At 52.2% G+C, this 27,217-nt stretch overlaps 2 protein-coding genes across 7 annotated transcripts in view; both read right to left on the reverse strand.

Annotated features, from left to right (window-relative positions):
- Positions 1-1,145: 1,145 nt before the first annotated feature.
- On the reverse strand, positions 1,146-5,964 carry LOC122368332. The gene is made up of 2 exons (XM_043342172.1): positions 4,904-5,964; positions 1,146-3,056 (listed from the first exon to the last, which is right to left on the reverse strand). Exons 1-2 carry the CDS (start codon positions 5,832-5,834, stop codon positions 3,028-3,030), a joined length of 960 nt encoding a protein of 319 aa, XP_043198107.1. The 5' UTR covers positions 5,835-5,964; the 3' UTR covers positions 1,146-3,027.
- A 16,027-nt stretch (positions 5,965-21,991) lies between these two features.
- LOC122368329 (golgin subfamily A member 4-like) overlaps positions 21,992-27,217 on the reverse strand; it is a 44,712-nt gene continuing 39,486 nt past the window's right edge. For 2 of the 6 annotated variants that reach the window (XM_043342164.1, XM_043342163.1), the window contains 7 exons: positions 26,812-26,930; positions 26,339-26,503; positions 25,480-25,604; positions 24,965-25,124; positions 24,556-24,645; positions 23,278-23,410; positions 21,992-22,596 (listed from right to left, as the gene is read on the reverse strand). In XM_043342164.1, the coding sequence (XP_043198099.1) occupies positions 23,312-23,410; positions 24,556-24,645; positions 24,965-25,124; positions 25,480-25,604; positions 26,339-26,503; positions 26,812-26,930 (758 nt within the window). In that variant the 3' untranslated portion in view covers positions 21,992-22,596; positions 23,278-23,311. Of the gene's footprint in view, positions 22,597-23,277; positions 23,411-23,990; positions 24,051-24,555; positions 24,646-24,964; positions 25,125-25,479; positions 25,605-25,920; positions 25,951-26,338; positions 26,504-26,811; positions 26,931-27,217 lie in introns of all 6 variants that reach the window. The other 4 variants (XM_043342166.1, XM_043342169.1, XM_043342167.1 and 1 more) reach the window with 4 other exon arrangements.

A 27,217-nucleotide genomic window follows, 5' to 3' on the forward strand; every position in this document is an offset into this window, starting at 1 on the left:
TGCATTTAATCTCATTGATGCCAGAAGCATTCTGGTGATAACCTCGAAGGTCATTCTAACTCATCCCGCATAGTAACAAAGCCATGCATTACACTGTATAACGTAAAGTTACATCACACTGCATTGACACTGTAGTTTATCAATGCGGAGGTGAACGCAGATACATTTAATTATGGACAACATCTCTGCATGCCCGTCTTTCGGGTGAACGATCACAGGACACGGCAGTAGGTATCATTATCCCCCGGTGGTTGTCGCCGATGTGGTCGCCCGTCGCGCTGACGTACTGTTACCATTTTTAACCAGTCGAACAATTCATCACTCGCATTTAAAGCGCCTCAATGTGAGTCACGGCCTTAAAATCGTAAAGGAATGAGGGCCGAGGCTATTATTCGGATGGGCAGCCCAATCTAAACAACTAGTAAACTGTTCGATATAAATGACGATATCAGCGCACAAAAACAGCTAAAAAACGATACTGAGCTTGAAAACAACTTACGAAGAAGGCCCTCGAATAAATAGTAAGATGTCTGTATTCTGTGAATCACGTGTAGTTCGCATATAGGCCTTCTCTTGTGGGTACGGTCGACGCTCAGAAGGACTGAAGACAGTCCAAGGTAGCCGACCCCAGAGCGGAATGAATACTGACTGACAATTAACTCACACGGCACAATAATGAAACTCCGTGATAAACGACCAGATAAGACTTAATCTCCGGCGTTAGGGCATTGTCGGAAATGCACAGCACCCATCCCACAGGACCGCCTCAGACAACGGTGTAAAAGACATCGTAAAAGCGGGCGGTGGAAGAGGGCCTAGGTCCAACGGGCTGAGTATGTACTATGTAGGTACTAGGTGCATACCATGGTCATGAGCTGCAAAGGATGTCAATCGATCTTAGTCCGAAAGTTATGCATCATTAACAACCTAACCAGAAACATATCGCCTATCGGCAAACTTATGGCTTACTCAAAAGCGGTTCGGTTCGAACATCGAAAAGGGGGGGGGGGGGGGTAAGAGTCCAATCTGTTACTTATTGAGGACAGACGAACCGGCCTCCCCCCCCCCCCCCCACACACACACCCTCGTTCCGCTCTGCCGCTGTCCATACGACCATTCCGCTTGTAACGTAAGGTAACGTAATGGTATTGAGTATCTGTATTGAGTTCCAGCAGAGCACTCAAGTTGAACGAATAAGGGCAAGGCTCATCTCCTAAACACGGAGCGGTCACTCCGACCAGCTCAGTACACAACAAAACAATAACAACAACATGGCGCTCTCCAGCCAACAACAGCTAGCTCCCTTGTGCTGCCATCTAGGGGCAGCATCAAACACATGTACGGTGCATTTAAGATACGCACGACACATCTCCTCTTCTCATCAGAACAATCAATCGCGGCAACACTCGAAGCAACATCACACTGCACCATATCGCGGCACGCGCGCAACATACGATGCACTCAGCGGAGGCACGCGCAATGTACGGTGCATTTAAGATACGCACGACGCATCTCCTCTTCTCATCAGAACAATCCAATAACACCAATAACACCGATTGAGCCCAATAACACCAATACCTGGTGTATTAGACAAAACGGGGACACAAGTTACCACACGCATATACTACAAGTCAGATGTAGGGGCGCCGAGTCACGATCTCACCGGACAGAGGCTATCGCGGCACATAATCGGCCAAGTAGGCCGGGGGCCGGGAGACGCGCCCCGATCGGCGGAGGGAACTGCGATAGTCACCGGGGTCCAGTGCCGGGGCCGGGGGTACTGGGGCCGGGGAGTCGGAGCCCAGAGAGCTGCGCCGCGCAGAGGGCGGTGAGGACATCGGCGAATCGGTCCCACGGGGCATATACGAAGGCGGCTCAGAGACGGGCCGGTCCGGCGGAGAAACGGGCGGCTCCTCAACCACCAGCGGGGGCGGCGGAGGCGGGTCACTGGTGCTCAGTAGCTGACGGCGGTTGCGGCGATACGTAACGCCGTCGACCCGGACCCAGTAGGAGCGGGGGCCTGCGTCGCGAAGGCATATGCCAGGGGACCACGTAATCTGACCGGGAAGACGCATCCGAATCGACTGGCCGGGAATCAGGGGAGGCAGAGGTCGAGCCTTTCTGTCGTAGTACGAAGCCTGACGGGCCTTCTGACGCGCGAGGGCCTCCGGCACGTCGGAGGGGTGGCACGGGAGGAGGGTGGACCGGAGGGCCGGTAGGAACGTGCGACAGGCGCGACCGAACAGTTTTTGTGCCGGTGAGACAGACATCCCCTCACTGGGGGTGTTGCGCCACATGAGTAGCGCCCAAAGTGGATTTTTGCCATCTTCCATAGCCTTGCGCATAAGGTTTTTCACGGTTTTAACAGAATTTTCTGCTTTGCCGTTCGACTGGGGATAGCGCGGACTACTGGTCTTGTGCTGAATGTCCATCTCCTTAGTGAATAACCGAAACTCGTCACTGCTGAAAGGGGGTCCGTTATCACTGATAAGGGTCTCTGGTAGGCCGTACCGAGCAAACTGAGAGGTCAGGGCAGATATCACATGTGCGGCCGTGAAGCGGCTGAGGGGCTCGACCTCCACAAAATTCGTAAAATAGTCCACAATCAGCAGGTACGTCTCTCCACGAAGGTCGAACAAATCCATGGCCACTTTTTCCCAAGGCCGACTCGGTATCTCGTGCGGGGACAGAGGTTCTGGTGGCTGCGAGGGCCGGTATGCCAGGCAAACCGGACACCGGAGGACCGCCTCTTTAATCATGGCTGTCATCCCGACCCAGAACACATTCTGTCGCGCCAGCCGGAGGATTGAGGCGACCCCGATGTGGGTGCTGTGAAGTCTGGTAATGATGTCCCGCTGCTGAGACGAGGGTATCACCAGACACCGTCCCTTATATAGCAGGCCGTCTTCCGAGGCCAACTCCCCACGGAGGTGGTGGAAGGGCCTTAGACTGGCCGGCAGGCGGCGCCGGTCATCCGGCCATCCCAGCTGCAGCTGTCGGATGACCGTCGTCAGAACAGGGTCCGCCTCAGTGGCGGCCCGAATCGCCTCCAGCCGCTGCGGAGACACAGAAATGCCATCAACGAGGCGAAGTGACGAGGTCTCCACAGCGAACGCGGCTTGCGGCGTTTTGACTGGGGCTCGGCTCAGGGCATCGGCTACAGGGACCTGTGAGCCGGGACGATACACAATTTTAAAATCGTACCGTTGGAGCTGAAGCAGCATCCGCTGAAGACGCAGCGGGGCATCACACAGGGGTTTTGCCATGATCGGCACCAGCGGTTTGTGATCTGTCTCCACAGTCACGTGCCGGCCATACACATACTGATCGAGCCGCGTCAACGCAAAACTGATCGCCAGTAGTTCTTTTTCCAGCTGGGAGTACGCGATTTCACATGCCGTGAGTGAGCGGGAACAATATGTGACAGGCTGTCCCCCCTGAAGCAGGACGGCGCCGAGGCCATAGCTCGAGGCATCGCACTGGACGGTAGCCGGTGACCGCGGATCGTAGAATTTCAGAACTGGCGCGCTCGTCAGCAGCGTTTTGACCCGGTCAAATGCGCTTTGACACACGTGGGACCACGACCACTCGTTGCGCGACTGTGTCAGCGCGCGGAGCGGCGCCAGGAGGTGGGAGACGTTCGGAATATAGCGGGAGAGAAAACTGACCATGCCTAGAAACCGTTTCAGACTGGGCACGTCAGTGGGGACTGGGTACTCGTGAACAGCCGCGACTTTCGCCGGATCTGGCCGCATGCCTCCCTCGGAGGTCAGGACATGACCCATCCACTTGATCTCCGGGACCTTGTAGCGGAATTTGTCCGGGTTGAGCACCAAGTTCCTGGATCGAGCGCGATCGAGGAACGCACAGAGATTTCGATCGTGATCATCCTCCGCCTCAGACATGGACGCCCCCCTGCCTACAACCACTACATCATCGGCGATAACCTCTACACCGCGTAGACCACTAACTAGATCATTGATGACTCGCTGCCAGATTTCAGGGCTCGAAGTAACACCATACGGCAGGCGCTTCCACACGTACCGGCCGAAGGGTGTGTGGAAGCAACACAAACGCGCTGACGCCTCCGACAATCCGATCTGCCAGAAGGCGTTTGCGGCATCCAACACGCTATACACTTTAGCATCACTCATACGCGCGGTTATCTCGTCAACAGTCGGGGTTGGATAGTGCTCCCGGCGCACCGCCTTGTTTAGATGGCGGGGGTCGATGCAGAGTCGGATGTCACCTGACGGCTTATCTACGATCACGGGGTGGGAAACCCAGTCAGTGGGTTCAACGATCGGTGACACGACGCCAAGAGCCTCGAGCTCGTCCAACTTCCGTTTCAGTTTGTCCCTCACGTGAATACGGACCCTGCGAGGAGCGTCGACCACGGGGACCGCAGAGGGATCGGTGACAATCTCGTAGTCTTTCAAAATCAGACCCACCCTGCTTGTATCAAACACATCCCGATACTGGTCGATAATTCGTGACCGGCCAGTGGGCGGAGGGGCGGGGGTCGGTGCCCGTGACCGGCTGTTAGGTGAGTGGTACACATACTCCAACGGGTCACTGTCTTTGACGTCGATCAGCCCTAGACGGAGCGATGTCTTTAGACTAAGGATCGGCGCGATAGCCGCCTTGACTACTTTACATTGTAGCGTACAGTTGTGCCCCGTCACAGGGTTACTAAGTTCAAGATTCACTTTTCCATCCGTGTACACGAGTCCCCCGTCATACATGCGGAGTGCCGTCGAGCACGGCCTCAGCCGCTCACCCTGCTCGTCACCCGTCAGCCGCACATAGTCAGCACGTGTAATGACGTCACATTCAGCACCGGAGTCGATTAAAAATGTCACCGGCACTCCACCCGCAGTGAAAAGTGTTTTGTGGGCCTTACTTGGAAAACCTTCGGTCGTCATGATGTCGAACTCAGCCTCCGGGCTGACGTTGGCTGGCGGTGATACCTCCGGCTGTACCGCCGCCGCCGCCGGCCGACTCGCCGGCCGCCGTCCCTGCGCGGCGGCTGGAGCCGGCCGCCAGTCAGCTGATCGGCGCGCCGTCGGCTGAGCGCTGCCGCCGGCTGGGCGGCGCGGGCGCGGCTCAGCGGCGCGCCCCGGGCACTGCTGGCTGCCGGCGAAGTGGTTCGTGCCTTGGCACACTGCACACGTTTTGCCCCACGCTGGGCAATACTTTCGAGCCATCTGGTGAGATTGGCAGCAGAAGCGACACTGTCGGGCCACCATAGATGCAGCTACTCCACTCTCAGTCGGCGGCCGCTGCTCGTCTCCGGCGCTGATCAACTTGGAGTCACGGCTGGCCGCTTCTTCGGCAAGTGCGATGTCAATCGCCTGTGTGAGCGAGAGGCCAGACTTCTTCAGAAGGGCCTGCTGTGTGCGGGAGTCCCTCACACCCATCACAACGCGGTCCCGTAGCATATTGTCGCGATCCGGGAACTCGCATGTTGCAGCCATGGTCCTCAATGCTGCCACGAATTGCAGGATGGGCTCGCCCGGCCCTTGGGTTCGATTATAAAACTTGAATCGTTCCATGACGATATTTTGCCGTGGGATGCAAAACGCATCGAAGCGCTCCAGTAGCGTTTCAAGGTCGCCATTTGTCTCTTCCCAGTCGGGAAAATGCGACGCAACTTCCTGAGCCCCACGTCCTGCGCAGTTAAAGAACGTAGCCACCTGTACCAGTGGCGGTTTTGTCATCAGTTCGGATGCCACTGCATAATATTTCCATTCTCTTCGCCACTGTCGCCATTCGGAACCCAGTGTCGGCGACGCCATGTTTATTTCTGGTGGGGGGCGAAAGTTCGTCGCCATCTTCTGACACCATGTAACGTAAGGTAACGTAATGGTATTGAGTATCTGTATTGAGTTCCAGCAGAGCACTCAAGTTGAACGAATAAGGGCAAGGCTCATCTCCTAAACACGGAGCGGTCACTCCGACCAGCTCAGTACCTACACAACAAAACAATAACAACAACATGGCGCTCTCCAGCCAACAACAGCTAGCTCCCTTGTGCTGCCATCTAGGGGCAGCATCAAACACATGTACGGTGCATTTAAGATACGCACGACACACCGCTGTGCCGCTCTCAAACACACGATGTCGCTCACTTTTCCTCTGCGCTGCTCTCCGGCCCGCCAGCACCACGTGCAGCTGGACGCCCGCCCACCAAGCCCTCCCCTGCCCGGTACTTCCGGATACCGGATGTGGTCACTGTTCGGCGCCGGCGGATATGGGGGGGCCAGGGGTCGACCGGCCGTGACCTGCCGACTGCCGGTCACCGTGGCTCAGCAGGGCCACGGTTTTCAGCTTTTGTGGGAACATAATAAAAACGATTTGATAAATTACTCAGATTGTATGCTTAATTCTAGCTCGTAGTACGTGAAAATAACTCGTGCAGAGACTTCTCTCTATATATAGAGATAGTCCATATATCTAGAGTAGGTATATATAGAGATTAGAGAAGTCTCTGCTCGATGAAACGTTGAACCAGTATGAGAGACGTTTAAAGGGACCCTCCCACCTTCAAAAAAGTTAATTAATTGGCATAAAAGTGATGTAGCGTGAATCACAAAGAGCGAAAATGAACATCTACCAAATTTTACCGGAAAATAATCACCCGTTTTCGAGATATAAGACTTTTATTTTTGTTTACTTTTTGGGAAATCCGCTGTTTCTATGACGTCACATAAAGGTTTTCTTTACGTCGGCATTTGGAAGCAATAGTTTGGTATCAAAGTGCGACAAACATTGCGCGAATGATGCGTTTATCTTATCAAGGTCAATATATGATGGCCAATAAAGGATTCCAGGACAATTCTTATGGCATTTCTTCGTATCGCAATTCTTCGTCTGCAAATCTTCGTCAGGGCATTTATTCGTACCTATCGCATTACTTTGTCTCGCACCAGGGTATATGAAAATCGGCTCGCATTTCTTCTTCAACGCAAATATATGCAAGAGTAAGCATTGAGGGACAAATAAATGCACCGACGAAGATTTGTAGACGAAGAAATGCGGACGAAAAATTGTGCTACGAAGAAATGTCATGCGAGGATTCGTTCGGGTACCATGACATTTATGTGATTTCAAAGTCAAGGTTCACAGCTGATCTGCTAAATCAAGCCAAGAATCCAAACTATCAAAAAACTATAAATATTTGTTTGTCTGTCACAGAGGTCTCAAGCAATATAAGGTTGACATATGTTGAATCAAAAATCTAGTTACTGCCACAACTCACATCTCCTGCCTTAGTTTATCATTGTTGTTTTAACTTGCTTTCAAGAGAAACAGAAGCCAGTATCTGATATCACTTCAGATGATTGTTTCAAGATCTGAGTTCAAATGGAAATAAAAGCAAGATCAAGATGAAACAGGGATTATTGCTGTTAAAGTAGTTTGGCCATGATACAACAAGCACATAAATCATTAGCCAAATCAAATACTGGTTGGTTTGTCAAGATGTTTGTTGTCTGTCGTCTGTCGAGCTGCTATGAACACTGAACGCTCTCACTCTTACTTTAAAGAGAGTAGTTTAAGTTGAATGGTAGTGAGCTGTAATTAGACAAAGCAGCTATTCAGTGCTCACATCAAGCCAGGCTAGGAAATGGCATCAACTGTGGTGGGAGGAAGCAGGTTCGGCAGCCCTATGTTGTAAACTTCTGTTATGTCTTGTGTTTGATCAACTGATGTTTTTTGCTCTGTTTTGTGCAGTGATAGTAGCAGGTAACTGCATGCTTGTCAAATTATGTGAATAAACGAATTCATAACATTGCATTTTTCTCTCCATGCAAGGAACAAGTAAGATGTTGTAGAAAATGTAATAGAGGGCTGCATTGCTGATTTTGCACTTTATCAGAGCTTTATTTAGAATTGCTTTCCTGAAAGCTACACACAGGCCACAGTGCTGAAATTCACAATGTCATAGCTTTTGGCAGAAAAAAGAAAAGACTTTCCTAGGTAAAATTGGCTGAAAGTATGGCAGAGCAGGTCTTGATGCGTATGCCCATCCGTGTGCTTGCTGAAGCCGAACTGACTGCAACACATTTAACTCTGACCCACCATGGTGGCTGGCATATCCTGAACTTTCACCACTCTAAACAAGACAACTTTCAGTCCTCAGCATTGTATTAAAACACTGTACAAAACACTCAAAATTTGTTTCAGTGCCATCCACGGACAACATCAGTCGCCATTCACCAGGCCAGTAAAAACAGAATAGATAATAGCTTCAAACCCATGTAGTCAGAGTTACTAGGTCTGCACCTCAAAACAAAATCCAGGTGACATTCACCACGCCAGTAAAAAACAGGTACTTAGGTAACGTAACAGCTTCAAATCTGGTAACATGTTGGTCGGACTTTACACTAGCATATTTACATGGAATAATATGATACCAAACAATAGTGCAACCATTCTGGACAACAAAAGTGTATGATAAAATTCATAGGCGTAGGAACAGGGGGGGCCAGGTGGGCAAGTGCCCACCCACTTTTCGAGGTGGGGGGGCCAACCATGTGTTTTGGCCCACCCACTTTTTACTCGAGGCCCCTCGTTTCGATTTGAGAGGACGTCGTCACCTTCCAGACTAAACAAACTCGGTAAAAATAAGTTCCACGAATCCCCACGCACGGACTCCAAGGGGCCGTGATGGATCCAAGGAGGCCCTCTGTTCATACTTGTCAGTCGAAGCCCCTGAGACTGATGGCCTGAGAGGCCCTAGTGGATCTGAGGAGGCCCCAATATCCACACTGGTCTGGGGAGGCCCCTGACACTGGCGGTCTGGGAGGCCCCTCTATCCCTCTATCCACACTAGTCAGAGGTCTGAGACTGGTGGTCTGGGAGGCCCCTCCATCCACACTAGTCAGAATAGGCCCCTGACACTGGCGGTCTAGCCGAGGCCCCCTACCCTCACTAGTCAGAGGAGGCCCCTCTATCCTCAATAGTCAGAAGAGGCCCCTGAGACTGATGGTCTGGGTGGCCTATCCATCTACACTGTAGTCTGTAGTCAGAGGAGGCCCTTGAGACTGATGACCTGAGAGGCCCTTATAATCACACCAGGCAGAAGAGGCCCATGAGACTGATGGACTGAGAGACCCTTCTATTCATACTGGCCACAGGAAACACCCAAAACTTTCGCTCTGGGCGGTCCCTCAATCCGGCACCAGTCAGAAGAGTCCCCTGAGACTGATGGTATGAGAGGCCCTCATATTCACACCAGCCAGAAGAGGCCCCCGAGGCTGATAGCTGTGACTTGTGAAGCCCTTCTGTTCATATAACTGGTCACTGGAGGCCCCTGAAACCGGTGGTCTGGGAGGGCCCTCTATCCAAACTAGTCAGAAGAGGCCCCTGAGACCGATGGTCTGAGAGGCTCTTATATTCATACTGGCCACAAGAGGCCCCTGAGACTGATAGTCAGAGAGCTCCACTCCTAATGAAACTGAGGGGGCCCTCTATCCACATTTACACTTTTCTAGGGAGGCCCCCGAGACTGATGGTCTGAGAGGCCCTTTTATTTATACTGTCCACAGGAGCCCCCTGAGAGTAATGGTCTGAGAGGCTCTTCTATTTATACTTACCAGAAGAGGCCCCTAGGATTGATGGTCTAACAGGCCCTTCTATTTATACTAGCCAGAGGAGGCCCATGAGACTGATTGTCTGAGAGGCCCTTCTATTCAAACTAGGCAGATGAGGCCCCTGAGAATGATAGTCCGAAGAGCCATGCGGCGGCAACTGGCCGTGGCCATATTTCGGCTCGGTAGGGCCCCACAGAGCTCATGAGAGCACCTCAAGGGCTCCTGAGTAGACACGCTTATCCCCATAAGGGTGCCACGCCGGCTTCTGAAGGCTCCTTGTAGGCATCTAAGGGCCCTTTCCGGCCTCTAACGACTCCACCCGCCTGTGATGGCTCCACACCAGTGTTTATGAGCGCCACACAGCGGCGCCTTTGAGGGTCATACTAGTGTCTCTTAGGGCCCTATATCGGTGGCTCTGGGGCCCCACACCGGCGCCTCTGTGGGCCACCACACCTGTGCATCTCAAGGCTCTATAGGTACATCTGAAGGACCCACACCGACACCTCTGAGGGCCCCACACCAGTATCTCGGAGCTCTGAAGGCCACACACTGGTGACTCTGAGGACTCACCGGCTCCTGAGAGCACCATGTTGATGTCTAACGGCTCCACAAGGCCACTGAAGGCACCACACAGGCTCTCACTGAGCTCTGATGTCCATGTACCGGCCTCTGAGGGATTTAAGCCAGCGCATTCATAGCTCCACACCAGCAATTGTAAGGGCTTCACACTGAAGTATCTGAGAGTTCCACACCGGTGTCTCTAAGGGCCACATACCGGCATCTCTGAGGGCCCCATACCGGCGTCTCCAAGGGTCCACATCTGGCGGGCACCCATCAGCGACTGAAGGTCCCACACTGTGGACTCCGAGAGCCCCATCTGCGTCTGGGAGCAACATGCCGTCTCTAAGAACCACAGCGGCTCCTCCGTCGAAAGATGGGCGTCTGCATGCCAAAGGGGAGCGGTTCTGAGACAGTAGGGCACCTACGTGCAATAGAGGGGCGCCTATGAAGCCCTAAGCTAGGGGCGCCTCAATGCGAAAGAGGGGTGCCTCTGAGGCCTACATATATGGGCGTCCACATGCAATAGAGGTCTGCAAGACTGCAATTGATCAATGCCATGGGGGTGCATTCATAAGGAACAGGGGCGCCGGCATGGCAAAGAGAGGCGCCTTCAAGTGTCCATAAAAGAGAGATGCCTATGATAAGCGCACATTGTATGCGACAACGGGGCGACTGTGGGACATATAGGGATGTCTCTGATGACTCGTATGCATAGGGCGCTTATAGGTATGCCAAAGAGGGCGCCTATGAAGCTAATAAGGGCACCTGGGAAACGAGGAAGACATTTGTGTAAGGGTTTTCAGGGGTCATGCGCCGTTTGCGGCAAATAGATTCTAAAAAAAAATCGGAGGGGGAATAAGTTTTAAAAATGGTGCGGACTTTCCGCACTGTTCGCTTAAGCGGTTACGCCCCTGGGTACATGTGCCCGATCTCAGAAGCTTGATTTGGAGGTCATACTTGAAAGCAGCCAGCAGGACGAGGCAAAAGTTGGAGGCCCCTGAAAATAGGAGGCCCCTGGAAAAGGAGGCCCCTTGACAGGGTGGCCCACCCACTTTTCATGACGTTCCTACGCCCGTGATAAAATTAATTTAGAATACTCTGGCAGCATGATTTACGAGCACAGGCAGGTGTTACCTACCAGCCTTCTCAATGCTCGTAAAACCAACATTGTAGTTTTGATTTTACCTTACATGATAACACACTTGGCTGCAATGGCACATTTAATTTAATACTGTGAAAAGACCAGTTATAACCACTTCACAAGCACAATTGCACCTCATGCCGACATCCTTTTCCAAAGACAGTCAGCAGCGTCTTTCGTCAAAACTGGAAGATAAATCCCCTTTCAACTGTTAACATCAAAAATATTTCTTCATGGTGTGACTGTGATCTCCATATGGAAACCTTGCAGGAAAAGAATTAATGTCAATTGTCAGCTCTTCAAATTTCTTTGGACTTTAACTTGCAGTACCATATCCAGTTTGCTTTGATATTTTGTTTTTTATTCCATGTTGAAGTTGAACACCAAGCTCCAGATATAGCAGGCAGCTTGATCATCTTCGGCCTTGGTATAATATCAGTCCAAGTTCCAGTGGTGGGTATCTTCTAATATTCAAATTAAAATGAAAAGCAATAGGCTTTCTCAGCGCCGACGACGGATTTCACGTTGATAAAAAAGGGAGCTCAAGGTCAGCAAAACTCGGGTTCAAGGAATGGCGGGCGTTGAAATGACTGCTGACGTCATCAAAAAACCGCTAATGGTTAAGAGATAGGGACTAAGCTGGTCCCTTATAGATACCTATAAGATACCTATAAGATACCTATATGTTTCTTATAGGTAGCTGGTTTCTTATAGGTATCTTGGCTGGTCCCACCCTGCAAGTAAAGGGAAGAAATTTCTTGAACACCATAAAGCTGCGGGGGTTGCGACCAGGATAAATGGTGGTTTCTGAGCCTGGCCGCAAACTTGGCTATCTCAACTCAAAACTAATGTTAAGGTGGGATGGTCCCTTTAAAAGTTAATGAGCGGTTATATAATATCGTAATTAAAACATGAATATATTTTCATTTTTTGCTAAACTACATTCTTGCGGTTGCGTGCCTACGTAGCATAAAGGAGGCTAAAAGTTTAGGTTTACTTTGGCCAATGCTACGAAATCGCTTAATTTGACACGTGGCTTATCAGAATTCGGTCTGAAACTTGTTCCAATGGAGGCCATATTGGGTGGCGGTCTTGAGGTCGGGCCGAGTCAGAGAGCCAATCTCCGCTGGTGGCCTGTGTGAGGTCGGCCCGCTCGCGCTGCAGCCGCCAACTTTCCCATTCCGGGTCCGTCAGCGCTCCGCCCGGCTCTACAAAATGCTGCGCGATAGAGATACAGCCAGAGCGGTCATCTGGAATGCATGGAGAACGCCGTGCGGCCCCAAAACTACAGATGAAACGGCTTCTCAATCACAGACTTTCCAACGAATGAGCCGCAACAGACCTACCTGTGACCTCAGCGGACGCATAGAAAGTTTAAATAGCGATTCGAGGGCGAATACGGATTTTTTATACCTGATTTCACTATATTTAAGGAATGAGAAGGTGCCCGAAAGCACTGATGGAAGGGAAGGAAGCTTCTAAGACAAATTATAATTAGGTATGTGTACCTGATTATCGAGGCGGCGATTGTCATCGTGCGAAGATAGTGATAACCAGTTGATGTAGGTAGATACGGGTTTCAACATCATGGACGGAGTGCAGCGGTCTGGACTGCTGAACCCCACAATGCAGCGACAAGAGCCGTCTGACCTGTGTCGGAGCGATAGCGGCTGACCCTGCCCCCCCCCCCCTCCCCGGTCAGAACTGGACCCTGGAGAGGGGAGGTAACCGCCAGATAATGAAGCCACACCGCCGGAAAACTCGGCCAACCAAAGGCCAACTTGGCCGGCCGGCAAAATTGCCTGCTTTGGAGCCCACATCAATCTTCGGTAGCGATCCTAATTGAAACGCTTCGATGAAAAGGCGTCCGATATTGAAATAGGTGAGACCGGCCGCCGATACGCACGGCACCCGATGATCCGGGCAGGCCAGCCCCGGGACTCAGCGGCGTATTTAGAAAATCGCGAAGGGGGGGGCCAAGGGTTTGGAGGGCGCCACCTCACCCAAGGAGGGCGCCATACGGTCGCGAGATAAAAAATCACTCAACGGGGGGGGGGGGGGGAGGTTGGGAGGCGTTTTTTACCATGCCACCAGTTTTTTTTTTTTTGCGTAACCTCGTATAGGTCGTGCTGCATTGATTTTGCATCGTGTGTATTCTTTATACTCCAGGTCACAAAAGGTCAAGTGGTCTTGAAATGCTGCGCCGAAGGCGCGCGAAATTTTTGAAAACAACCTTTTCCTCCGCTTTTTAGGCACGCCTTTTATACGATCACTGTTCAAAGCTCCTCTCGCTCTTTTACCAAATTTGAAGGTATAAAAATACCTAAGGTTTGGTCGGGCCGCTGCCACACAAACTGTATAGAAAGCTTGGCTCATGGGTGTCGATGTATAAAAGTTTATTGGCGGTGGCATATCTACGCACCAGATCACCGTATCGGATTGATACCGGAGCGCGAGATGCGTAAACATCATCCAAATTACCTCAGACCAGCCTTCATAGCCTTCTCACAGGTGCATACAGTGTACCCACATAACCAGTTTCAATCACCGAAACTTCAGATGCCTGCTGTTGCGGCCGAACCTGTTGACAATACTTAATCGTAATACATATAGATGCCATGATGCACGTAAAGTAGGATCAATCCGTTAAGACCAAAGACGTGTTTTATGCATCGTAGAGCGTAGATAGTTTTGGTAGGTATAGGTACTTCATTCATTGTGCTGAATGCACGTTCATTTGTGGCAGTTTTCACAGGCAAGACATCAACTATGTGCAATAGAACGACTAAGTTGAAGAACATGCCAAAGGAGTAAATAAATGATAGGAGGGCAGCGATCAACGGATGTTGCCAATAGGTAGAAGGGCTGCGATCCACAGGAGGGCGCTAATAGGTACAAGAGCCCCGATCAACATCCCGAGTTTCGACAGTAGGGCACCGATAGGTAGGAAGTTGGCGAGCAGCAGGAGGGCGCCAATGGATAGAAGGGCAGCGATCAACAGGAGGGCACCAATAGGTAGGAGGGCCCCGATCAACAATCAACAGGAGGGCGCCACCAGGTAAGAGGGTGGCGAGGAACAGGAGAGCACCAATAGGAGGGTGGCGATCAACAAGAGGTCGCCAATAGGTGGGAGGGCGGTCATCAACTGCAAGTCGCCAATGAGCGGAAGGGTGACGATTAAAATGGGGGTGGCAATGGTGAGGAGGGCGCCTTTGCTCAAGAGGATGACACGAACAGGACGGCGTCTGTGCGGAGGGCGCTGGTCAACAGGAAGGTGCCAGTAGATAGGAGGGCGGTGATCAACAGGAGGGTGCCAGTGGTTAGGAGGGCGGCGATCAACACGAGGGCGCCAATAGGAGAAGGGCCCCGATTAGCATTCAACAGGAAGGACTAGGGAACCAATAGGTAGGAGGGCGGCACTGAACAAGAGGATGCCAAAAGGGAGAAAGGCGGCCTTCAAAATTTCACATGAGGGCGCAATAGGTAGAAGAGCGCCAATAATTATGAGGACGCCGATCAGCAGAAGGGCGGCAATGTGTAGCAGGGTGGCGACCTACAGGAGGGCGCCTTCGGGTGAGAGGGCGCTTATTTACAGGACAGCGGCTTACATAGGCGACCACCGTTACGCTTAGAGAGCTACAGCCTACAAATGTGGTTGGAGGGCGCCCGAGGGAGCCCTCCAACCGTATTTGGAGGGCGTATTTGGAATGGGCGTCCTCCGAGGGCGCCCTCCATCCGTATTTTCCCTGTAAACACATTCGCGATTGGAGGGCGCCCTCCAGTCGCGATTGTTTTTCGATTCGATTATATCACAATTGCATTTGCGATTGGAGGGCGCCTTCGGCGCCCTCCAATCGCAAAGGGCGCCCAAGGGGGGGGGGGCCATGGCCCAGTGGCCCCCCCCCTGCCTACGCCCCTGCCGGGACTGGAGAAACGGCGGCTGCTGTAACAGAGGTCATGCCACTAGCGCCTCAACTCGGGCCTTGCAGGTAGACCGAGGCACTCAAAGAACCGCTACGGACAATTATATCCGAAACAGACACAAAACATACATTACATCCGCTACAGACGGATGTGATCAGACGTTCCTCTTAGGCAGATACGAATATACGAGGTGGACCTCTTAAGTGCACAAGTGGACAAGCACTGCACAATGCACATACAACAGGCCACTGACAAAACAGACAGATATACGATCGCGGTTGACGCCGATACGGCAGCCGTTTCAGGGAATGGTAAACAGAGATCAGAAGCTATTTGAACAGTGAAAGGGTGACCACTCAAAGGCGATAAAATGACGGCGTCGGGCGTCGTCTTGCGACTGTTCAAACATATTCCTATGACCCGATCAAATACTTGCATTGGCTTTGCTTCCATGAGACTCACACGCTGAAAGGGCGGCCACTGCAAAACCGATAACAGCTTGTTGGTCAATGAAAGATTAGTCGATCGCATACATTATACCTATGTAAGCTATCCTTCCACCAGTCACTGGCATACATAGGCCTTACGAGTGTGGGCCGTTGAAACTTTACGTGCAACCCTCAATAGGCACAAGTCCCTCAAAGCAGCTATAACATCACATTTAGGCCAATGCATGCGTGATTTCTGCTGAGGATGTCTGGCACGGCGCACGTGGTCCCTGCAGTGCCGAAATCATGGGACGGGGGACGCTGTGGGGAAAGGATTGGGCGATCGGCCGGCCACGCCCGGAGGAGGAGCCAGCCGACGTGTGACAAGTCGTCAACAGGTGGCGTCTACGGGCACCGCTCCCCTCCAGCGCCCCCGGCGCGGGACGGACCCTCCTCCGGCGCCCGCGGGCCTCCCGGCTGTCACGGGACGTCACCGAGGAATGCGGAGAACGCGGCGCCGTGCCGACCCGCCGTGTCAACAGTTTGTCAACGCGTGCCGTGTTCCGTCACAATCTGTCACAACCAGCCAATAACACTTCTCCAAGTCACGCTGATCGATATAGGTACGGGTAATGCTTAGACGCTGTTATGTCGTAGCTGGAACTAAAAGGGTGTTCTTAATTATAGTTTAAAGTATCGGACGCATAACCGGCGAACTGCATGACCAGTATTTAGGTACTTACCTACGTGGCTGATTGCGCTTTCAAAACCAATCGTCAGGCCTCGCGAGTTGTAACCCATGATACCGGCATCAGTGCTGTAGTTAAGACTGCAGCCCGTGGCTTCCACGACTGCATGAGCCCAGGCGGTCGGCACTCGGCAGTCAGCTCTCTGAGGTCCGACTGGTGCGAGCAGCGGCCGACGGATGGAGCTGTCATTTCCTGATGGCCCGGCGGTCACTTTGGGCAGCTCGAAGTACCGGCCGGGCGCACCAACTCAGCAAACTCTGTGCCGAACTTGGGCCTGGTGCAGCCCAGAACCCAACCTGCAGTGAGCACGGGCAGGCCAACCATAACCACCACTTCTGCAGTTAATGAACGGTTGGCGGCCACGCCCACTTAGGAATGGGAGTGACAAAGAAGAACATTCGCTATAATCAGTTTGACTATAGAAATTAAGACGTATGATCAACATTTATGTAATGAAAATTAGGACGTTGAGAAATGAAATGGAATAATAATATTTATAATAATATATAATGATATAATAATAATATAGTAAATATTATTATTATGATATTTATTTTGATATACCTAATAAATATTTATTATTATTTATTATAATATAATAAAATCAATAATAAGAATAATAATATAAATATAAATGGAATTATAAAAAGCTGTTTTAAGAGTTTTATTCGTTGATCGTAAAAAGACGGACTCATTATTCATTAGATGATCGAAGGGTAAAAGTCAAAAGGCGTTCGCTCGCGCAAAAAGTTCATAATACCAAGCCCGATAGTAACGCTGCTCAGTATATAAGGTTTGTCCATTTAAATTAACGATATGTTTAAAGTTAGCGCTTTCATCCCGCAGGTCAACATATTTCCAAGACGACTGAAGGATATGTATGTACCACCCATCTGAAATGACCATGAGCTCACGTTAGATGCACGTGCTGCAACCACCAGAAGCAGCGCCACCGAAATCATTCTGGCTTATGTTGTATGAGAGCTCAGGTTATCTGTGACAGCGCGCTGTTGGCCGACGGTCGAGTGGTTCCGATTGCGGCTCGGGTGGCGCCGGGGGCACGCCCCCCTCCGGTCGGTGTCTGAGTGGGGGGGGGGGTCTGTGTCGGGGGGGGGAGGGGTCGGTGACGGGGGACGGCGCTGCCGCGTCTGGGAGGTGCCCCCTGGCTTCATTACGCGGCCAATAGACAGGCCTCTGGCTTTGCTCTCGGCTGAGCGAACCGGCGGGAATTAGCCGCCCGTAATGTGATGCACGGCTTGGAGTCGGCTCTACCCTCCGGCGTGACTCTCTATCGAGATCTGTCGGTGACCGATAGAGCAAGCGTGGCCCCAGGCGGCCTGCCAGTGGTCCAATGGACATTGCGGGCTGACAGGAGACATAAACAGTTAGATCGGAAAACTATAAACTTCATATTGTTACAAACTTCGAAGCTTTATTGTCCGCAACGTTCAAAGCCCCCGAGCCACGATCATCGTTAAAAATAATAAACGTGCACGTAAGCGTCGACGGCTCATCTCAGCATATAATAACTGCAGACTACAAAATTACGGGAATGGTCCTTAAAAATCGTGGCACGTTTTGCTTTTTGCATTGCTTTGATTTAAAGCGAATAAGCTAAGCTATTGGGCATTTATAATTTATCGTGATAATAAAACAAAATAGCGTACCTATTCCGAACGTTAAAACCATAAGTAAGATAATTAAAAACAGTGCAAATGTGCGCCGAGTGGAGCCTCCGACCATCCCCGCTGGCTGCTGCCCCATAAACGGGAGATACGCCGGGCCCCAAACTCGGAAAGTTCGGGCGAGCCTGCGATTCGTTGAAATGTCCAGATCAGAACATCTGCCATCAGAACTCGGCGGCCACGGCCCGCTCGCAGTGCCACGCTTCCGCCGGAAAGCGACAAAGTTATAATCGAGCGATCGGCTTTGGCTGTAAGTTGAACGATTCGGTGGTTGAGCCGCAGCAGACTTGAAGAGGTCATCATACCAGTAATACCAGAGGCTCCATCAGCCGAGCGCCGAAAAGTCGGGCCCGCTTCGACCCATGGGGGAGGCGGGGGGGGGGGGGCATATTGGTCGACTCAGTCCCGCACGGGGAAATCGGTCAGCTGAATGCTCGGAAAAGGCTATTGGTATATTGGTATTGGTACACATAGATCGAGCCACGAGTCCCGAAGGGTGTTATCTGTCAAGTGAGGTTATACGTGATGGACAATTTTTACTTAACTAGTCTTCCCCCAACAGCAAAGTTAAGTTGTACTTTACCGGAGGGCCTCGATAGGCGGTGTTTTAGCGATCTGTAGGTACCTATATCGAGGAGTGAAGGAGCAAGGTGATAAAGGAGTGTTTCTGACAAATACATTATATAGTTATCGTCGCGCCAGGGGATAGAGCAAGACAGGGTATCAAGACAGGGAATAGACAGGGTACCAAGGCCCTGCCATACGAATATAGCCACTCGAGCTCTGGCAGTGACGGTTGTTACGAACAGGCTCACATCTAGGCTGACATGGCCGAAATGCAGAAAGAATCACTGAAGCCAATCGTGTCCAGTCTGACAGAACCCGAGGGCTGGTCGAGGGCTTGTTTCGTCCCTCCGAGTAGCCACTGGACGTCGAGTGTAGTCGAAAAGTTTCCGACATGTGAATTCAGGCGCTGTCAATCGGTCGGCACTACAAAACTCTCGTCTCGAATTGGAATCTTTCCAGAGCTCCATGATCGATCACACATTAGGATCGAGGGTTTTCTGGAGAACACTCTGCATTTGTTATTTGACAAAGCGTGAATTGACTGGTTATTAAGTTCATCTGCCAGTTACTTTGCAGTCAGCAGTATAAAGCGTTCTGAATCCGTTGCATTGGAACGGGCGTTCGAGTCAAATTGGCGCTGGAAAGGCGTCGGCAGGTAGTCGATCGAAATTATATCCGATGGCATAATTCGCCAATCTGGCCAAGAGCAATATCCGGATTTAAATTTATCAACCGACGTTTCACTGCGCCACTGGTGGATAGCCGACCTCCGACGGAGCTCTGATAAATACGTCAACAGACGAAATTCGAAGAATAATAAATAGAAGCAAAATAGAAGTCCATCAGAATTCAGATCAGGTAGGTACCTACTTCCATTTATTTTCATTGACAAACTGCAATTGGAAGTTGATTTTAATTCGCTCATAAAATGTGCCAATACTACATGCTTTTTACATACTTGAACCCTTATTACAAGATTTAATTTACCTATATTTTAAGACACTATTATATAAGACATAAGACCTTATTATAAGACTTATTATAAGAAAGTTTTCCACAATGTCCCTTCTATGAAAACAATACCGTAAACGAATAGGTTACTCTGCTGGTTTTAATGCATACCTAGGTGTCTAAATACGTTCAGTTACAAAATTTATTTCAAAAACATTTCCTACCTAGTACAGAGCGCGGTTTTATGGGTTTGGGACGGCCGTTTATCACGATGAGCGGCTGGCGGGCGGCCGTTTGCCGCAGTACCAGGCTGTAGAATGCCCGGTCTCATGGCTCTGGAGCGCCATCGATCGCTGAGTGCGCGGTGTCGGTGGCGCGGCCGCCCCCCCCCCCTCCCTCCCCGCCCCACCGTCCCGGCTACCCCGGTGGAGAGCCCGTCAGCTGGGCGCGGCTCGAGCACATAGAGCGTTTCCACTGAGCAGACAACCCCGTCCTCGTGTGCAGCTCTGGAAAGACCATGCGTATCAATCCACTGTCCCAACAGTTTTTTTTTTTACCTAGTTATTCGCAGTTCTAGAGAGAGAGCAAACGTCCTAATCCTTAGAAACTTCAGGCCCTAATTCGCAGCTCTTAGACCAGTCTCCAAGCAGCACGGGACAAAAGCAGCCGTCCTTCCTCGGAGCTCGGCCATCCCTGCAGGCCATCCCCCGGCCCCCGGTCATCCATCAGTTCCGGACAGACAGCCGTTCTCCACCGCAGCTTTGATAGCACCAGCCGCCCCAGGTCCTGTCGCTGTTCTAGAAATTTAAGTCGTTCTCCGCCGCACCCTTTTACGAACTAGTTACCTCCCTTGGCCCTTTCACACAGCTCCGAACGGGCCAGCCTGTAGTGCCCCCTCACTGTCCCGCACAAATTACGATGCTGCTTCGCAGCCAGGAACAGACTTCTCCCGTCCCAAACATCTAGTTCTTACAGGCCAGTCATCTCGCCCTTTCCCAGTCCCGAACAGACCAGCTGTCCAACCCCTCTCCTGGCTCTGATCGGAGGCCAGATTCCACCTGGCAGTCCTGGACTGACTCCGCCAGCTCGCCGCTCAATTGATACCGGCGGGCGGCTGCTGGGCCCTGTCGGAGCTCTGGCAGCGTCGAGCTGTTGTGCAACGGACGCTAAAGCAGGCACATGCCGGCTGCAAGGAATGCGGGCACTGGGCAGTGTCTGAAACGGTTGCAATGTTGACGGTTTGGCGTCGACGAAAGCCCCGCATCGATAGCGGCGTCTTCGGCCAGAGGAGTTAATTATTTCGAATCTCTTTCGGCATTTATCTTATGCATCTCACCCTGAGTTCGACAGTTGGTCTGTGCGGATTCCAATAGCCGGCCTGTTATGGGCCCAAACCAGCGCAACTATAGCCTAAGAGTGGCCATTCGGTCGAACATACGGCCATGTGTACCGTCTGTCCGCACCGCTCAATGTGTGGCGATCTGACGCTGTATCAGTGTGTATTGGCGGCAGGCGGTATTTGGCCAGCGCTATATGCCCCATATGCCCCATATGGCCAGGACTGGGTTTTGCCGTTCTCTACCAGATGCAGGCTCGCCGATTGCGCCCCACACTACCTACATATGGTAACGGCCTTCGTCAGAAACGATTGTGTTTCTCAGGGTTGGTGGATAAAATTATGATATGCAATACCCCTTTGTTAGATAGAATCCAAACTAAATGAGGCATGAGCTTAATGCATCCCAAAGACTGGATACTGCAGTTCCAGGAGTTTGTAATGCGTAGTATTTTCCTTCGGAATAAGCATCACGCTCCCGTTCATCACCCTTGGCCTATGAGCCATTTTGCCCAACAATTGGACCACCGCCATCCGCCGACCGGCCAAAACACTGACCGGCCTTGCGCAATGTCCGGTATGGTTGGGAGGGTCGGGGGAGGGGGAGGGTGTCTGCTTGTACTGAAGGCTGACGGCGACCTAAAAATACGGCCACTGGATACTGCAGTTCCAGGAGTTTGTAATGCGTAGTATTTGCCTTCGGAAACCCAATCGTATTGCCGATGATATCATTATGATTAATGAGGAATAACAGACATATTTTGCAATCGCCATCGATAATTCAGTTTTTTCCCTTCCCAGAATGGAACGCATCACCCACAGCGAATAAACTGCCGTGCGATGGGTTTGGTCAGATATTATAAAACAAAATGTAAGCCAGAGACACCTTCTATGACCCTCAGGCGGTCCTCTTTAGTTGATTGTTGTCTAGCGCCCTGGCAGTGGCCGATCGTAAAACAGCAGCACAGATCCATCACCCTGGCCGGCCAACGAAGGTGGGTTACAATTACAATACAACCATCCGGGCCGTTCCGTACACCTCACAGAGCTGTCTAAAGCTGTGTATATATATTTATTCGTCATAGCACACACCGTGATGGACTAGATCACACCCCATAAAGCACTGCAGTAGCACGGACAGGACCACCTCTGCCGTCTCTCCGACACACGGACCGGGCGGGCCGGCAGCGGGAGAGCGCTCCTCAGACTGCCGGCCGCCCGAGTCAGCCACAGACTAGAATCGTCAACAGGACAGGACAGCGGGACATCACAGCGGCACCGGCCGCGCACACGAGCCAGTCACACCGTGCGGGCAGAACTCCTCCGTGACAGCGGGTCAGGGAGGCAGACCGGCCGCCAGCACTGCAGGACACCGCGCGGCGGACAGGGAGGCAGTCTGCCGCCGCGCCGGCCCTCTCTGCCACCGGTCCCGGCTGGGCCGGCCGGCCGTCTGGTGCGGCTGTCGGCCACTCTATTGCGTTGCCGCCCAGAACGCGAGTCTATTGCCGGCCACAGGCCGCGGCTGGTCGGGCCAACCGACTGGGTCGGCTGGGCAGTGGTCGATCGGTCGGCTATCTCCATTTGAACGGAGAAAAGGCGGAGAGCGTGGATCCCACAGAGTCCAGCGTGGAGCCCACCGTCGGCCGGACGGGCGACAGCTGCAACACACCGTCCGTCACACACTGGATACTGGACAGCACAGGCACAGAACGAGACACATAGGACACAATGACATACCAGAGCGTCAGACACTGAATGGAGTCATGAGGGACAGGTAGGGGAAAAGTGCACGACCGTGTCAAACAACGTAGGGATCTACCAAGAGCTGTAGGATCAGTACCTTCATCTTACACATAAGAATGACCATTGCCCATATTTCAGAAAAATCGTTAGTGAAACACTAGTATTCAGAATGTTAGACACACAGGACACGCTCCAGCTGCGCTGCAGCCATAGGCAGAGGACCGGGCGAACGAAAACCAGACAATCATCGCCAACTATCGTCAACTGTTAGTCAACTGTCACCAAATATTAGTCAACGTTCGCAAACAGCAAGTGATATGTAGACATCTACAAATGAACCGCTAGTCAGCAGCTGCAGTGGTCATAAGCGAAATGACCCGATAAGAGGTTAGCGGGCCTGGCCTGGACCCGATGACTTCCAGCTGTTAGTGGGTACTAGGCGCCGACAAAACAACACGGCACAGCGACATCAGAGCTGTCCTTTGTATTATGACCGCCGCGGTGAACCAGGCTGGGGAGGTTCAGAAACTACAGCGGGGTTAACGGTGAGTGGAATTGGGACTACTCGGACGAGGTTCACACCGTGCCCACGGCACCTGGCCCGCGCGTCGCTCAATTCCTGACTAGCGGTCATGTGACCGGCTGCCCGGGGGAGGAGGCTGCCGCTGCTGCTGCGGCCTCCGACTGCTGCTGCTGCTGCTGCTGCTGCTGCTGCTGCTGCTGCTGCTGCTGGGGAGCGGCAGGTCATAGCCCTCAGTCGGACAGGCCACAGCGCTCAGTGCGATTGAGATGGACGGCAGGTTACAGCGCTCAGACAGACCCGGGCGGCAGGTCATAGCGGTCAGTACGACAGCTCTCAGTCCGGTGGAGCCACTCCCACGGGAACGACAGGCCACAGGATATACCCGTCACCAATACTACCATTAGTGATCAAACACAGACTGAAAAGATCACTGAAATCCTCGCCATCAAACGAGCTCGACACACGATTCCCGCCACCAACACAATCGAATCCCAAAACACACACACATGAGCCCGTATCAACGCAAAAGCTCCAAGATAAACACATTGAGCAGCATCAATGAAAACCGCCACCATACGGACTTCGACCCACGACACAAACTTCAGCACACACCATTCAAGCGGAAGCTCGAAGCCGCCTCAACGACACTTCCAGCCCGGATAGCGAAGCGCGACGCCAAATTACGCCGAAAGCGGAAATCGGACGGTACGTGTCACACAGAAGCATATCCCATCACCGATAAGCATCCCATGACAACACACCCAAAGACACACGCGCCCTGGTTACCGGGTTAGTCGCCGGGTGTTCCGCACTGACTGATCAAGGTGCAGCGTGCCTCCTCCACGACTGGGGACGCGACAACGCGGCACACCGCCGTCACAGGTTAGTGCTGCGTTCGTTCGTTATAGGTCTGCGTTCGTTAGCGCTGCGACTGTTGTGGCCGCTATCTACTGTGGTGCGTAGCGGTGTTGCCTTTGCATGACTGTGAGCGCCTGTGCGCATTCGTGCGCGTATGCTTTTCCGTGCGTGAGTGCGGTCACATGCGCGCCCTTCTATGTAACAAATGATTAATTGAGAAAAGACGTGGTTGTCGTTACTAACATAAATAAAAACAGCAAAAAACATTCCACTGCCCCAAAGCCATTCCTTGAGTCGTTCCTAGTGCAAGCAAAAAGGAACAGATTTGCGATACCCAGCCGCTCAACATAATTAGCCCAGCCCCTGTAATCAAAACGTGTCCTAAGCCTTAACATCTTGCCAACAACCGCAGCCCTACCGATGTTTAAGTGGATTTCGTACCACCTAAATCCCCGTTTCCCGCAACGCCGACCGCTGAGTTGGCGTCACTCACCGCCGCCTGTCGATGCTGCTCCTTTTCCAGCACCTTGGCCGTCTGGTCAGAGCTGAATTTGAGCACCGCAGATATCACCTTGGCCAGAGTCTGACGGAGAGGAGGGAAGGAGTGTGTCAGAACCGTGTCTGTGGGAGGGGACCCGGCCTAGACGCGCCCTCCTTGTAGGGCGACTCAACCACCGGATCCCAGTCCGGGATTCCCGTCCAGACCGGCAGATCTCAGACCAGTCCACGGAACTTCAGCGTTTCACCGAACTGGATCCGCGCCAACGCATTCCACCTGAACTGGCCAGACAGTGCCTACCTAAGCAAAGTTACGCCACAGCAACAGCTGGACAGACCGTAACAAGAATACCCCTGCCCACTGTTCGACCATACGGCCTTGGTTCGACCCCGAAATAACTCACCAGCGGCTCCTTTCCCATCATGTACTCGAACAGTATGTTTCTCAGGTACTCCATCTCCGTGTGGGGGTCGAGGCCGGCCTGCTCGCCGTCCGCCGCCGCCGCCGCCGGTACGGACAGGTGCTGCAGCTCCAGTAACCGGCGCAGCTCGGCCACCTCCCGTCTACGGATCACACAAACAGGCGGTTATACGATGAATGCTAAATCAGCGCTCAGGTTAGTAAGCAGGTTGGCTGGCATATGAGCTAGGATGGTCGACAAGCATTAGATGCAATGCAGTGATCTGTAACGACTACAATAAATAATATCCCAGGGAACAATGGAACGTCCACAGCTGACTGAATCTGACATCGAGGTAGTAATTGGTGTTCACCTGGTCACATCTGACACGCTCTGATATTTGAGTAGGCGCCTGCAACAATCGTTAGCACAAGCAACGCGTTATAAATACACACTACATGAAAGAAGACGAGTCGTCTCACCGTTACCAGGCCAGGTCTGGCAGAGATGCTACTCACTTGTGTTTTTTGCGCATCAGTTCGATCTGCCTGTGCTGGGCCAGCACCTGTTTGCGGATCGTCTCCAGGCTGGTGGTGCCGGTTTCGACGGCGGCGGCCGCCATCCGACTGGCCTCGTCCAGCCGCTGTCAACGAGGGCACACAGGCGGTCAGTCAAATGACGGCGGGAATGAAGGTGCTGTCAGTCAGCTAATGACGTGAAGTGGTGGGCTTACCAGTCGGCAGATGCCATGAGATGCTCTGACATCTCCCCTAAAGCCTGGTTCATTCAGATTCTATGATTTTATTTGTAGTCAACTGGAAAATGCGACTTAAGTCAATGCAATCGGAATCACTCAGTACTTGAGCAATACTTGCAATTCACATTTTGTGCTAATCAAGGAAGCAAGAAAGGGCGAACATCAGCACAAACACCAGTCTCCAATTCCGATAAGAACATACCTCATCGTTGGAAGCCGCATCTCCAGACAGCTACAACACAGACAAACTGTAGTTAGTAATGAGCACAAATTAACTAGCGAGCGTAACGGCAAAGGCACTAGGGACGACAAAGACAACTGGGGCATGCCATTCCATCGGTGCGGGGGCGTTTTTAGTTAGTGTGGCCGAGTCTCATCTCGTGCAGCTGCTGGCTCAACTACGATGAATCACGGCACACAGGGAAGAAGGGCTGTTTCTGTCACACTGGGTTAAGTATGGACATCACGGCAAAAGGATCGCACTCATCTGCGTGGCACCTAGGCCCGATTAAGATGCCGGTCAGAAGTTCAGCCCGACGGGCTCTACCACTGTAGATCAGTGCGGATATCACGCCACACAGCACCCCGCCGTCCATTCCGTTCCGTCGTCTTTTCCTCACCCGTCTCTCGGTCTCGAGCTGGTGCTGCAGCTGGTCCAGCTCCTGCCGGCTGTCCCGCGCCGCCCGCTCCACCGTCTCATCCAGCTGGCTGGAGAACTGGGCGCGCAGCTGCTCCAGCTGCTGCTGATAGTCGTCCCGCAGCGCGTGCAGCTGGTCCTCCCGCTCCTGACGTCCGACCAATCGGATAGATGAGCTATCAAGTACCCTTTTACGTTCCCGCATCTACTTTTTACCAAATGTGAGCATTAAAAACGAACATAACGGAAATCGCCATATCATTTCCGATGCTATCGGACCATTTGACGACTTGGGTTATAATCTCCACTCAGCTCATCTCAATTTGATGGCTGAACCATCTCAACTTAACTATTATGTTTAGGTATCCCATCCACGGGTTATCGTTGACAGTTTGGACGTCTCACCATCAACTGCTTTCCGCACCGTTCACGCGTCAGCGGGGAGGGGTCACTGACCTTGAGCTGTGTTCGGGTCAGGTCAATAGCCTCCACCTTCTCGTCGATCTCCCGGTAGAGCGAGCGCACCCTCTCACGGTGCTGCTGGGTCAGGTGGCCCTCGTGGTCCTCGGCCTTACCTGCGGGCGCAGCGGCCGGGTCACTTACGTAACAGAGAAAGTGGAATATAGGGCGGAGCGAGAGGAGGACCGCAGCTGCTTGATACACCAAATTGAGAGCACAACAAGGAACATGCGATAGCAGGGACAGAAATAGCACGAAACATATCAACTGGTCAATCGCAAGCCTTTCGTCGTCTGCTCTTTCGGCACTTCTATGCCGCCTTATTGATCGTGACCTAGCACTCCTAATTGACTTCACACTTAGCAACAGCGCGACAACCCTAGATTCTCATTGACTTTCGCCT

The sequence above is a fragment of the Amphibalanus amphitrite genome, unplaced genomic scaffold, assembly GCF_019059575.1.
Source record: "Amphibalanus amphitrite isolate SeventyFive unplaced genomic scaffold, NRLGWU_Aamphi_draft 000939F_arrow, whole genome shotgun sequence".
Classification (NCBI taxonomy): domain Eukaryota; kingdom Metazoa; phylum Arthropoda; class Thecostraca; order Balanomorpha; family Balanidae; genus Amphibalanus; species Amphibalanus amphitrite.

Bases quoted from the DNA above. Each gene is read 5' to 3' on its own strand.
- LOC122368332 (XM_043342172.1), bottom strand. From the start codon at position 5,834: ATGGCGACGAACTTTCGCCCCCCACCAGAAATAAACATGGCGTCGCCG. The intron at 3,057-4,903 runs GTAAGGCCCACA...GTGTCTCCGCAG, and splicing joins GACGACCGAAGGTTTTCCAA to CGGCTGGAGGCGATTCGGGC.